This window comes from Epinephelus moara, chromosome 1 (assembly GCF_006386435.1).
Source record: "Epinephelus moara isolate mb chromosome 1, YSFRI_EMoa_1.0, whole genome shotgun sequence".
In the NCBI taxonomy this organism is placed as follows: domain Eukaryota; kingdom Metazoa; phylum Chordata; class Actinopteri; order Perciformes; family Serranidae; genus Epinephelus; species Epinephelus moara.
This window is the reverse complement of record NC_065506.1, coordinates 24,854,760-24,869,476: the sequence shown is the minus strand read 5'-3', so window position 1 is coordinate 24,869,476 and position 14,717 is coordinate 24,854,760. Positions and strand designations below refer to the sequence as shown.

Here is a 14,717-nt window from a genome sequence, read left to right as displayed (position 1 = left end):
TTAAAATGTAATTTGTAGGTTAAAAACACGTCAGAGATACTCACCAGGATGTTTTCCACTTTGGATTGAACAGATTTGCTGCAAAACAGAGACAAAGTATAAATTAGTATGAAGCTTGTGTAACATGAGCACTTGTGTCTAAAGTGTATTTATTTATAAAGCAGAGGAATGATTGGTATGAGACGACCCTCCCTTCAGCATCTCTCAGGTCATGTATCCCACCACCAGGAACATATGTTGTCATATGTAAAAAGAGACAGACTCATGGTAACATTGTCTCTGACAGAAAGCTTTTTATACACTGTAATTCATTTTCAGTCACTGACAAAATGTACTATACGTCTGTTTTATCCTGTTTAATTTAATCTTGAAGGAGGAATTTGATATAAATAAAGACTTTTACCCTATAATGAGTTTAAAGGTCCTCTCCAGACACAAGTATGTACAAAAAAAAATACTTTTAATGATACTAATATATTGTTTAACATTGTTTTCCCACATAATGGTTAATGGTAAATTCTGACAAGGGGCTGACAGCACATCTAGTCTTTCTCCCTAATTAAGAAATTTGCTTATGAAAAGATATCGGTGAAGATTCTCAGTCATCCAGGTCATGGTAATCTTAAGTGCTATATCATAGGCAACTGGATTTGCTTGAGTTTCTTGACGACATTTCACTTCTCATCCAAGAAACTTCTTATTGAAAAAGCCTCTTGGAGGAAAGGTGAAATGTCTTCAAGAAACTCAAGCAAGTCCAGTTGCCTACAATATAGCACTTAAGATTGCTTAAGAAAAGTTTCTTCGCACTCCTCTTTCCCCCTTCTCCAGCGCTGCTTGTGCTAGGTTGACTGGTGAAAGATCAACGCCCATCAAGATAGCCAGCGTTAGACGACACATCTGACAGATTCAGCCACACATGCTTGAGCCTCAGAGGAGTATGTTGTGCACCAAACCAGCGACCAGCACACGTCAGGATGGTAAGCGTAGTTAGCATTTTTTATTTATGTTTGTTTGTAGGCTAACTGGCAGTGGCTTACACTGCGTTAGCATTTGTGAAACATGCAATAATATCTGCTACTACAGGTTTGGTAGATGGTGAAAGGAATCTGAGGGGTTCGGTTTGCCAATTTGAAAAGGCACAATCTGCTCTACTCTGCCTCTGACTGGCTAGTTCTCGTTGACTTCGTTGGTTGGATTGGTTAGGTTCAAGTAAGAGTCGTCACACTGGTTATGGTTAGGGTAGGAATGTCAGGGTCTGCCACTCTGAGGCAGAGTAAGGTCGCTCGTGCCTTCCCTTTCCTAGGTGATGTGCATCTGGTTTACATCCAAAAACTGCCCATTCTACAAAGTTTGCAGTCAAAACTTTCACTATGTTAATGCGAACTCTCACTTTCTTTAAGTCCTCTCTGTGCTGCAGATTTCAGGTTTCTTTGCCGTTGTTGCGTTAAAGTCTGTTCCCTGTTGATATGTGTTCCTCGTATTAGACAGCAAAGGTCTTCCGTATTAGTGACGTACCAAATATAACTGGTCCAGCATACGTATTGTCTCGCCACCAGACAATCAGAGATCTCCGCCTTCTGATAGTCTGGGGACACTCCTTTCTAAAGTGTGTTTAACACACTGGCAAAAACAGCCGGCAACAAAGCAACGCCTCTTGCATTTTTGAAAAGGACACGCCCTAAGCAACGCCTCTTGCATTTTTGAAAAGGACACGCCCTCCCGGAAATATGCGCTCCCCCTTTTCTCATCCGCAAGGAAACAAACACACAGAGAGCTTGAAAATGGATGCCGAGAGATTTAACTCCGTTTTATCAAACGTGTGCTCAGTCCACAAGATTGTGGAAATGAAGGACTTACAGCGACTTTGTTTAAAACTTTTAACGCAGTCGGACTATGTTTACGAGCACAAGAGTTCAGCGAGCCACCGAAGGACCGCCCTGCGGATTTACTATTGGTTCTGCAACGTAGGGAGTTTTTTTAAACTCTGAAATTGTATCCGCCCATCTAAACACAAAATCAGTGAGACAGTCATCAGTCTTTAGTTAAGCAAAGCGTCTAAAGACTGACTTGTGAGTCTAGCATACGTATGAATCTCAGACTTTAGGGTAGTGCACAGACAGCAAAGGGTTGTGAAAACACCTCTGCAGTGACAAACATAATAAGAAAAACACATTTTGAGTGGAGGGGGACTTTGAATATTTGGCTATTATATTAAATCATATGTCAGGGAAAAGCGAAGAGAGTTCTCAAATGTTTTACTGTGATTCCTGATATCGTACATAGACTGTATATACTGTATATTCTAAATACATGGAGGCCAGCCACCTCCATACTGTACACATACAACGCTCAGACAAATGATGTGGAGCAAATGAACTTTTGCCATTTACTTTTTTTGGGAGCAAGAAATAGCAAAAATTGACAAAATAAACTACATGGCCTTATGCAAGAGCTCTTACTACGCCAAAAGCCAGCATTAGAAGACAGATTTACACAAGTGAAACACTGCTCAGAGTCATACCAGATGCATGTGTACAACTTCTTCTGTTCTAGTGCTTAATCTGCAGACAGGTCAGGTTGTTGTTGACTGTGAGACAGAAGGCGGGTGTCACTTAAAGACCCGGCAACACCAGGCAGGTCAGAATAAGGAGACGCTCTAAGCCATGACAAGAACAGTTCACTTTAATTCACTGTTACTAGGGAACCGAGGATTTCTCTGTGCTGAATAGCCGTCGTTGAGGTGATTGTTAGGCAGATTTGGCAGACATGCTGAATGACACCTGAGACACTGAACTGATGCAAGAGATTGTTCGGATCACGGTGTGTATAACATCCAGGTAGGTGGCTAGAGTGAATGACAGAAGCTCTTCACTGTGGACTGTCGCTCTACATGAGGACAGAGTGATGGCATAGTTGTAAATTAACTTGCTGACCTCAACTTAGATGGTCTCACTCTACCATGAACCACTCAGCTGCTCAAGAGAACGTCAGTATTTATGCTCTAATCCTTTTAGGGTCAGGTCTTAAGTTCATTTTAGGGTTAAAGATTTAAGGAGCAGGACAAATATTCAATATCCCAATATGTAAGCAGTGACATGTTCCTGTTGAGGTTCTCCTGCAGACGTTTCACCTCTGAACTGTCGTGCTTAATGGTCGTTCAGCCTTTTGACATTTTATGGCTGTTTGACATTTAAACGATAATAGGCCTACTTTAGTTCATTCACATTCAGGAATAAAATGTTGTTCCAGTCAGAACACGGCCTTAAATAACACCAACCACAGACAGTATACACCATCAGTTTTTAAAAGGATACTTTGCTGATTTTCCACCAGCTTTGTTTCATAACAATATGAGTAGTGTGTGTAAATGAACGATGGCAGACCTCCCTCCATCTTACCAGCGCCCAGATCTCCCTGCTCATCTCTCAGCTCAAATCCTCAGGATGACACAAAAGCAGATTTTCCCTGGCTCTAGGGTATGGATGTATAAAGAGAACTGGATGCTGGATCCTATAAACATTGCTAAGGAGCGCATGAAGCCAACATGTTTCAACTGCCATGCATTAAATTACCTGTATGATTGGCACTACCTCTGCGTCATTGTGCCCATACAGCAGGCACACTAGAGACATTCACCGCCTGAGCTGGCTACTTCCTGTTTAGCACTCCACTTAACGGAATGGGGACAAAAGAATTATATTGTGCAACTCCTCTAGACTTACCTAATGTTATCAGACCAAACTGATCAATTTCTGATGGTAAAACAAGTCATTTTACTAAGGCTGAGATGCTAAAAAAAATGTAAGACACGACAGAATCAGAAGTTGTAATTCCACTGATTGGCCACTACGAAAATTGGCTTTAAAGCCCGGTGCACTTCCTAGGGATCTGCTGCAGGGCTGTTGCTCAAACTGCATATTGTACTTCCGTGTTTATGTATGCTCGCCATAACGGATACAGAAAGAGTGCAGAAGTGGATTGAGAGAGAGCCTTGCCCCTCTTTCTGTCTCAAACTCAGACCAAATGGTAAAACTAGGCAGAGCTGATCAAATTTAAACCAAGATTCCTTAACTGTATTGCCAATTTCTCACCCTAAATGTCATCAGAAACATATTGTTTCCTGTGTCAAAATGTCAAAGCTCACATTACATCACCACCAGCGGGCGTTTATTGGTCTGGTGTGGCACAATGCATTCTGGTAGTTGTAGTTTTTCCACCTCTTGACAAGGCAAAATGCCACAGCTCTTTTTTTCTCTATTTTCTCTAGTCATGTAGCACCAATTTCAAAACATATTAGCATCTTTCTACTGCACTAACACAGCCCAGCTCAGTTTTATTCAAGACTATATCTCCAACAGTCTTTAAACTGATTGGCAGCTCCTTGAAACCTTGAACTGATTTTGTGTTAAAACGTTTTACTTTACATGAGGCTCTGCTTTGGTGTTTCTGATTTTGTTATGTGAACAAACATAGGCGTCAGTTTTCTTTATTTAAAGCTGGTAATTTAATACTTCACTATGACTTATACTCATGTGATTCTGTGTGGTTTAGGTTTTTTTGGGAGGGGAAACAGTTACTGTATTTGTAGCTTAAACCAGGCAAAGACGTCTGAGTTTGGAGAGCTCTTTTATATAAACCGGTGTAAAAATAATTTGGATAATATCATGGCCACGTCTGGTATGTGTTTGAGCAGCTTTCCAAAACAGGTCTTGGAAATAAACACATGCCGTTATATTTGTGCTGCATAATGTGAAACTGAGTTATGTTAAGTCAATTCACCCACTGCAATAGGAACTACATACTGGAGGTGTTGGTTTCAGCACGTGATGACTTTGATGATGGAAACAGAGGAACTGAGAGACTGTCGATGACTACTACTGTGACAACACCTTTAACAAATCAGTATACAGGCAAGAGATGAGGAGGCGGGAGTGAAGTGAAGGAAGGGGTAAACTAGCGCCAGATTAAATGTGTCAATACTTCACAAAGTCCTGCAGTCAAAATGTTCATTGGGTAAAATGACAGAGAATTATACAAACGGAGTGACCATGTCAGATTTATATTATCATGTATTACAACATAAGATTATTATTACAGGTGCATTTAAGTGTATGCAACATTTTAATGTCACAGCTGTTTGAGGTGGAGCTAATTTAAGCTACTATATGTTATACTGTCTGGTAGTTTATATATAGCAATGTGTCATCATGTTTTATAAGCTGGCCATGTGTTTTTTAGTTATTAATCTGCAGAATAACGTATGATTATAGAGATGCAGAGGAGCAGAAAATACAATATTTTCTGGTGAGGTGTAGTGGAGTTAAGTACAGGTGCTTCCACACTGTAATGCACCTGAGTACATTTATGCACTTGGTTACATTCCACCACTGTCCATGTTAACACCTGACCCTAATGAATAAGGGTACTTATTGATTCCAAGACAATATTCATAGTTAAGTCTGTCAGCATTAACATCCATCCAGCATTCACTGCAAACTTGTTCTGCTGAATATTTATTTGTTGCTATGTTATTATCATTATTTCATTTATTTATTTATTTATTTCATGTTACTTACTTGAGTGTCGTGAGAGTTGCCTATAAATAAAATGTATTATTATTTAACACTTGTGGAACAGAAGCCGTTCGCAGACTTCATCAGACATACTTTCATAACACTGTAGCTCAGTTTTGAGCAAAAACCCTTAACACGCCCACAGAGTCAGTCACTGACAGCAGTGGAACTTGAATAGTGCATTTACTTTAGTACTTTCCCTAAGTACATAGTATTTGAACTTTACTGGAGTTGTTCAGTTTAATGCTGCTGATACTTCACTGCATTTCAGAGGAAAATATTGTACGTTTTACCCAACTACACTTCTCTGACAGCTACAGACACTTACAGATTCATATTTTACATTAAAAAAAAACATATCATTGGTGAATAAAATACATAACACTGTTACTGATTGAACTATTTGACAGCACGAGAAAAGTTCTAATCTGCTAGATGAGTAATAATAATGCACTTATAGCTATGATAAACCATTAAGCCCTGCATGAGTAATTTAACATTTAATATGCAGGACGTGTTTTTACTCTTAGGTACTGCTATTTTTGCTTTTGTAGACTAAGTGGTGTAATGTGACTCATTTACTCAGTATTTTCCGATAGTTTTTAATTTATTAGTTGATTTCAGAGGGAAATACTGCACTAATATTTTACATATAACAAAGCTCATAGAATATGATGCACAGTTGTGGATTAATAAGGGTACACAGCTAAACTTGGCTCCACCTTGAGGACCTATAACAGTATGCAACTTACATGTTAATGCAACAGTAATCCAGTAAAATAATATATAATAATTGTATACTCTCAAGCTGCACAGTGAGTACTGTTTAGTTGTTATGGTAGTACATTTTGCTGATAATACTTGTGTATTTTTACTGAGGTAACATTTTGCATGCAGGAGTACTTATATGTAGAAGTACTGACTTCATGACCACAACTAATAAAAGGGACTCAGTATGAGTTTTATATTTGATTATTTTCCCTTCATGCATCAAAGTGTGCCCCGTGTGTGAACACCTCCTCACCAGATGGAGTTCTTGATCCTGAGCTGCAGAGCACTGGCCTCAGCACCCTGCAGCCCGGTGAGCAGGCCGGGCAGGCTCCTCGCCCCGCGGTCCGCCTGCTGCTGGGGGTCCTCCTCGGCCATGGCGGTGGGCGTCGGGACGAGTCTGGACTGGACTGGACTGGACAGGAGGCGTGGACAGGTGCACTCGGGTTAAACAACATGGACCGAAGGACGTTGCGATGCTAACGGGACAGCAGCGCGCCCTGTTGTTGTTGTTGTCGTTGCCACCCAGTCCTCCTCCGACATCGCTCGCTCCAAGTCCCCACACTTGGTGAATTAAAGACGCCGTGCAGCAAAACTACGCGTCGCTGTCCAAAGCGACCTGGTGTATCGATATAAATACAGGCGGGGTGTAAACAGTACACGGACAGCTGCAAAACAACTAGCTGGTCCCTCCGGTGTGCTGTGCCTCTCACGTTATGGGATTTCTCTGCATGTGCATGGTGAGTAGTAGCTGTTGGGCAGACGCATGCGCACTGAGACCCCCAGAATTAAAAACAACATGTAAGCTGAAGACGTTACTGAGCACGTTACTATGAATGTCCATCAATGTAAATTTGGATACTATTAATTTATTTACGGTGTTAACTTTGACCCAGCAATAAAACAAACATAGATTATTATCATGATTATTATTATGTGCATTTTTAATGATTACCTGTTGGCTGTATGACCATCAGCACAATGTAGGCAACAGTCCCAGGGCCCCCAAAAAGTCTCATCTTGACAATTTGAGGGTGGTTTGGTAAGATATATCTTCATTTGGGAGTATGCAACACAAGTTTATTTAAACTATTATGTATATTACTTGTTTAAAAATTAGGCTTCAGATAATATATTAATCATGAATCATTCATTTGATCTAGCTCCGACAGACAGCACATCAGAGATGTGAAATGGTACTTGATGATTACAGCACCCGGCATACCAACACAACACTTTATCGTGTTAAAACAATACTCCCAACTTGGATTATTTTTTTTAAGAAAAACCCTTTTGATTCTTTTGATCTGAGGACACTTACGGACTTAAGGAATATGAGTAGGCTAACTTAAAGGGTAATCAAGCAATGAAAACTTAATTTTAAGATAGCCAAAAACCCAGTTTTATACATCTGAAGAACTTCTATAATGAAAAAAAGGAACTGCTTGGCAACCAGGCCAGGCGTTTAATCGAGACAGGCCTCTATTCTCAAAATGTGTAGCCACATCTTTTAACCATGCAGGAATGCACAGCTTCTTTTATCATAGTTTATATCTGGATATCTTTCAGCTTTATTGCCCAGTCTAAAACATTGTAGAAAAGTAAAAAGTGATCAAATGTAATAAGGTACATTACTTTGATTTAGTAATAAAAATAATGTAATTTCTAATCTATGACCTATATCATTTCAAAAGTAACCTTCCCCACACAGATTTCTGTATGATTATTTCTACATAAAATCCTAATATAATATTTAAAAATAACCCTGATGTTGTCCACAGCTCGGATTTGAGAATTACATTTTTTAACTTTAAAATGAAGGTGTGAAGTTTGAAAGATGCGTGTGTTTTATCAGGCGGGGGAGGGCTAATGGAAGATACTTTTGAATTAACTAAATTAAAAGTCGAATTGCTGGAGTACCGTTTTGATTAGCTTATTGGGCAAAAGTCAACATTTAATTAGCCTACACAAATATGTTTTTATGTTGAACTTTATTGTTAACTTTTGTAACTAAGTAATAGTATTTTGCTTTAAAAACCTTAAGAAAATACATTCCCATTTTTGTTTCAGCTGTTAGCACAACCTGCTGAAATGCAACTTTTGTGTAGGCTGTTGAAATTTCATCTTTAAATGTCCATAATGGGCTACCGTACAGCGCGCTCACTGAACCTGTAGTTGCTATGCAACCAGGACTGCATCGAATCCCTCTGTTACAATGGCTGAAAGAAGTTGTGATAAAAAGCCTCCTCCGTCTCGGTCCGTCGTCTCTCAGGTTTGTAGCCTAGTTTTTTCACGTTTACCCGTCAAAGGTTTAATAAAATAGTTTGTGAGCCAACAATAAAGGGTTAAAGCTTATAATTAGTTTACAACAGGTGAAGTCAACAAACACAAGCTAACGTTAACTACTTCCTGTAATCGTATGGTGGACATGACGCTTAATATACGGCTCATTAGCGTTGTCTCTTTCGAAATAAATGGACACTAATACTGCCAGAGGATGACAAAATAGCCCACGCAGCGTTATGAATATTTATATTATAAGGTATAACAGTGCTAAAGTGTGTGGGTGGTTGAAGAATACGCGGAACGCCAAACTGATCCCATGCAGTTGTGATTTTGTCCACAAACATCTGTCACAAATTGCTTTCATTCAGTTTTCACAATGCTAAAAACAAACTGCCTTGCTTATTTTACCTTTAAATTTAAAACGCTTTGCCTATTATATAGAAAGTGCAAAACCATAATCATGTCCTCTAATCTGACAGGTGATATTATATAGTATTTTTATTCAGTTTATCAATAGACACCATCAGTCACCAGATCACTTCAGCCGGAGTGTACTAACATGTCACAATGTGGTATTCTTCTATTGAAGGATCCTCTATAAAAGGGTTTATAAGCCTTTCAGTCAGTCAGAAAGATCTGTTCAAACCCCTACTCAGTGTTTGACTGCTTACCTGAAAAGTGTGTACTACCTGACTGATTCTGGGTCTTAAAAGCCAGTAAGAATTACATTATTTGAGAGTAAAAAAATCAGATTATGATATAATTTTTTTGTATCATAAACAGACATCCCTTAAATTTGATTTTTAAAGAATTGTGACCAATATTCGTCCTGAGCAGGACATTTCATGGTTGTAAAAGAAACTTGTCAGGGCTCCCTGTGGACAAACTACATGCCATTTCTGTGCTGCAGTTTCTTGTTACTTATCAGCCATGTTTGCCAATTCATCAGTCAGGTTTAGATAAAAAACAAGGTAAAATGTAAATTGATTTATATTATAATCCAATCTCATGATGTGAAATTTTACCTCTGTGAGATAATTTTACTAAGTCTAAGTGCTTTGTCTTGTCTAGCCCAAGAAACGTCCGTCCTCCAGCAGTAACGCTGAGAAGTCCAAGAGGGCTGAGGTGAGACCTCAGGCCAAATCTGCCTCTGCTCCAACAAAGAAGCACACAGATGATCTTTTATTCAAGGAAGAACAATACAAGTAAGACTATCCATTACAATATCTGCTGGCTTTGTTTTGATTCAGTTTGAATGAACTATGTAAAACGTCTTCAGGTGGACCCTTCTGATTTATGTTAATGTAGAAGGTTAGCTCTGTTTTTGGGGCAATTCCTCTTCACTCTGGTTAGACTCTTTAAGATTCCTTTAGCTTCACTTCATTCCTTCATCAAACCTGAAGAGAAATCCCTCTTGTGTTAAAGTACATTAATAACCATGACTGACTTTATCTTAGCTTTTTAATAAAAGCCTGTCATCACCTAAGTAACCTACTACAAGTACGAGAGTCATTATGCTAAAATGAACACAAAAAAATTTCTCTCCATCACATACGCCACAAGGCACCAAGCTGTGTTTATATTATTGTATTGCATTTCTTACAGTCCTGTAAAACTGTATAAAATTAGCCATATGATGTCATCGTCCTCCATTTTATTTCCTTCAGACTCTTAAATGCAGAGCTGGAAGCCAAATCTGCAGATATAGTAAGACAGGCAGAACAACTTATGGTAAGTTATCAACATGTTCACATCAATTATTTGTGCTCCTTTTCTGTTTTGTATTGTTGAGTAAAGACTTGCTGTAAAATTAAAATGTGAATCTGGCTCTTGGTGTTTATCGAATCTTAGAGAGAACAGAGTGAAGTTCTGTCAAAGCCCTTTTCCACCCTCCTGCTCACGGACATCGATGATGAAGACGAATCAAGGTAATAAATATTTGAGGCTCATGCCACAAGAGTCACCATTGATATTTTTGTTGCTCATTTTCTCTAAAAGTCTACATTTATTTCAGTGTACCACTCCAGCCTCCACACAGACCATTCAAATATTCAAGTTAATTAAAGCCGCAGTGTAAGAGAAACAACTTAAAGCTGGGGTAGGCCGACATTATAGAAAAGCAAAAAAACAGCAGAATTTGAAAATAAAACTTCCTGGAATAACAACTTTTCTGCAGGATTCTCCGCCATTGAATCAGACTGTCACCATCTGAGGGGACGTGAACACGCATCTGTAGTTGTAGAACAGCCAATAGGAACTCCCTCCCTCTGAAATGACCTGGTATTGTCCAAAGTCATCCGTCATGGCCCAGATTTTCTAAAGCCTGAAAACAGAGCTAAGAGAAGGTGCAGAAGTCTGGTGCTCAGACCATTTGAACATTAGTATGGTCAACATGTATTATGGGATTTTGGCCCTATGACACCAACATTAAACAGCCCACCCCAGCTTTGATCAGCAAAATCATCAGTTTCTTTATTTATGTAAGTGTGTGTACGTATCTTACTACCTGTCTCTGTTTATATCTATCTATTCACCTACAGGATAATGAAGCATCAACAGGCTGCCGTGCAGGAGCCTGGTGTGAAGGTATGAGTTCAGATTATATAGTAAGGTGTCTGTATTTCAGAAACCTGCAGACACTTTCCTCAATAGACACGAGTTTACAGTCTACAAGTATAGTTTATTAACGCTGTAGGCATACACAACATTACACTGCTTCTGTTCGCCATCTGTTTTCTTAGGCGGTGACCAAAAAAAGAGCCACATCAACACCACACAACATGCGTCCTGAAAAACAAGGGAAAGGGCCTCACCGTAAAACAGCGTGAGTTTGATTGTAAATAACTTTAGAGCCATTTACAACATTTTTTATCACAGTATGTCATACATCTTGTTAAACACATTATACTTGAACATTTTTCATAAGGCCATGAAATGTTTTCACATTGTTTGCTTTATTTCAGAACCCCAAGTGTGTCTCAGGTGGATGATTTAGCAGCTGTAGAAGACTCAGCTGATTGTTTTCTGGCAAAGACGATACGTAGCATGGAGGAGAAGATGAACAACAACACTGTGATTCATGAAAATGGTTTGGATGATGGGGCTGACGCTGGAGAAAATCTAGGATCAGGTATTTATGTCACTTTGTGAAATGTAAACCACAGTTTTATTTATATATAGTGATGAATTATGTATGCAAATATTTATTTAAAAATGTTTTTTAAATTTGTCTGAGAATTACCAAAAAACTCTACATAAGACATTTTATTCCTCTGTCTTAGTCTGTTACCTCTTTTTGTAAATACTTATATGTGAGCTGTAATTTTATTTTACAACAATAAATGACACATTCACATTATTTCTTACATTTATAACAAAGATTACCTGTGTTTTGGGGTCCATGAAGGATCTGAAAGTTACTGAGAAATTTCCTACCATGAGAAAATCTTGCCACTTAAAGAAACAGTGCGCAAGATTTAGGGGGATTTAATGGCATCTAGCTGTGAGGACTGCAACCACCTGAAACTTCAGGATTCCTCTAGTGTTTATTGTTCAGGAGTCAGGAACCAAATTATCTGCAGAGGTCTCTTCCTTTCCAAAACACATGAACCAGGTAATACAATCTGTAAAAAATTCTGAATAAAGCAGTTTCATGCTACAAATCAATGTTTCTCTGAAGCTTTTTGACATGTCACAGGTTGGCCACTAGCCCAGCACCTGTGAATATGTGCTCATCGTTTGTCTCTGATTAAGATCGTTAAGGTTCTGGGCTATTGTAGAGACTGACGAGGACCCGCTCCCTATGTAGATATATTTATTATATCAAATTTCTGCCAAAATATCCCTCTCAATCCTACACACTGGACCTTTAGGAATCTTAAATAAATATAAAGATGGAGCTTTACCATTGAATAGTAGCCTGAAGTTGGCCTGAAAGCCATTTTTATGGGCTTCTAAGTGATTGAGTTCTGTTTTGTTTTAAGGTGTTTCAGATGCTCAGATACGAGTTCTGAAGGCAAAACTGCGGATCATGCAAGAGGAACTGGATCAGCTATCATGTGAATATTATAAGAAGGTATAACATTTTTTTGATAGTGATTCAACAAGAGCTGTTATTGCTCCTGCTAATCAGCAGAGGGGGGCAGAGCATCACCTGAACAGCTCTGAACCATTGGATGATGGAAACTCAAATACTGACATTGTTTGTAGATAACATTGAGTTTCTGCTGTTGCAGGATGATGAAAACGCTAAACTTAGTGCAAAAATTAAAGAGCTGGAGGAGGATCGAGCCAGACTGCAGAAAACAACAAACATCCAGCAGACGCAGATCGAGAAGCACAGAGCTTTGGCAGAGGAGTCCGACAAAAAATGTGATGGTCTTCAGCTGCAAGTGTCTGCTTTACACAAGGTCTGTAAGAGACTGACAATATATCAATGGACTCTTAATAACCTGTAAAATATGATACTGCCTTCCAATACTCATGTTTTATCACGTCCTGGTTCTGCAGGAAATAGAAAATATGAACAGATCCCACAAACAAGCAGCGGCTGTCCACAGCACTGTGGAGGTGCGTCTGAACAGAGCCTTGGAGGAGGTGGAGAGGTTAAAGACTCGACTCAACAAGATGAAACAGATGAACAAGGTAGGCTAATTACAGTGCTGATAAAAACATAATCTGATTATTCAAATGTTTAGGTTTTCAGATTTTTCATGCACAGGCAAATAGTGTTAAACTGAACTATTTGTTCTAAATTAATGGCTATTTACAGATGGTCATATTCATCTCAATGTGTGTTTTGTTTTAGAAACACTTTTGGTTTGATAAATGATTTGTTATTTCATCATAACCATAACATGCTGTAGAAATGTGTGTTAAACAGGAAATCTGTAAATTAACTGAGCCTAACCAGCAAACTGTTTATTTTTTGGTTAAGATTTCATTCTTTGGTGCTTGACTTCACTTAGAGATGGGACCAGAATTTCAACATGGTTTTATATTTTGCGTTTGACATTAACAATTTTTAATGTACTATTTAATGAGCAGACTTTTATTGCAGGAATAACTGTGTAATTTATATAGAATCCTGTGTGCTTTTAAAATAGTATGAAATGATACAGAGAGAAATAAAAACATCAGTCAAACATGGAATGACTGAAACATTAAAACTAAAAAAAGAGCATATTTATAACAATCACAAATAATTTAATCTTTATTTCAATATATTAAAAAATGTATTCCATTTGTAGAGGGCATATCAGCAAAATGTCCTGTTACAGGGTTTATTTCATATATTTGTTGAATGTTTTAGTATTGTTGTAGTTTTAAAAAGTGAAGTAAGGTCAAAAAGATAATGCATCATTTCAGTAGATTAAAGATCCCCTACAAATGACACTGAAAACAGGGAGCTCTGTAACTTCACACAGTGAAACATAAACAAAGAATTAAACTGAAGCATGCAGGGAAATCACGAGTCTTTCATGAATAGTAGCTGAATATTAAGCTGCACAGTGGACAACATGGAATATGATATTTAAAGATGGACAGAGTTCATTTAACTCTTTAGAGCAGCTATAACTGAATTTCAACATGTTTTAATAGTTGTAACCTCAGGCTGTGCACATGTTTGAATCTGCTTAACTTCTACTAACTTCAGTCTTTCAAACTATTTTAAATAGGACAAGATAAGTGAGGAACATCAGAGTAAAGAAAATCTACTTGCTGAAAACAAAATGCTAAAGAAGCAGAAAGCAGAACTCATCGTGGGTTTCAAGAAGCAGCTCAAGCTGATTGACATTCTCAAAAGACAAAAGGTACGTGTCTCTATCTCATTCACCCTGTTAATACACACCCTGCTCATAATCCAATCAAAATTTTCACGGACTAACTTTTTGTTTTGTTTTTCTGTACAGATGCATTTTGAAGCTGCCAAGCTGCTGTCATTCACAGAGGACGAGTTCATGAAAGCTCTGGACTGGGGGAAGTCGTAAACACTCAGAGCTTCAGACATATAGAAGAGATTTAAGAAATTTAGATTCAGAGGTTTGTCTGACCTTGTCTACACAAACCTAATAAAAACATGTCACTAAA

The 14,717-nt window shown here is 38.4% G+C and overlaps 2 protein-coding genes across 4 annotated transcripts in view; one reads left to right on the top strand and one right to left on the bottom strand.

Annotated features, from left to right (window-relative positions):
• The window catches only part of LOC126394323 (DNA-binding protein RFX7-like), a 26,434-nt gene extending 19,635 nt beyond the window's left edge, over window positions 1-6,799 (bottom strand). The window contains 3 exon segments of the mRNA XM_050051080.1: window positions 45-78; window positions 6,598-6,737; window positions 6,740-6,799. Coding sequence (XP_049907037.1) covers window positions 45-78; window positions 6,598-6,737; window positions 6,740-6,799 — 234 coding nt within the window.
• On the top strand, window positions 6,718-14,717 carry tex9 (testis expressed 9). 3 transcript variants are annotated; one of them, XM_050051068.1, is made up of 12 exons: window positions 8,513-8,613; window positions 9,699-9,832; window positions 10,295-10,358; window positions 10,479-10,555; window positions 11,168-11,213; window positions 11,369-11,451; window positions 11,591-11,757; window positions 12,611-12,702; window positions 12,863-13,036; window positions 13,137-13,271; window positions 14,306-14,440; window positions 14,540-14,717. In XM_050051068.1, exons 1-12 carry the CDS (start codon window positions 8,557-8,559, stop codon window positions 14,615-14,617), a joined length of 1,242 nt encoding a protein of 413 aa, XP_049907025.1. In that variant the 5' UTR covers window positions 8,513-8,556; the 3' UTR covers window positions 14,618-14,717. The 3 variants fall into 3 exon arrangements, with proteins under 3 accessions (XP_049907016.1, XP_049907025.1, XP_049907008.1); XM_050051059.1 differs by lacking the exon at window positions 8,513-8,613 and adding an exon at window positions 6,718-7,081 and having other exon boundaries at window positions 14,306-14,717; XM_050051051.1 differs by having other exon boundaries at window positions 14,306-14,717.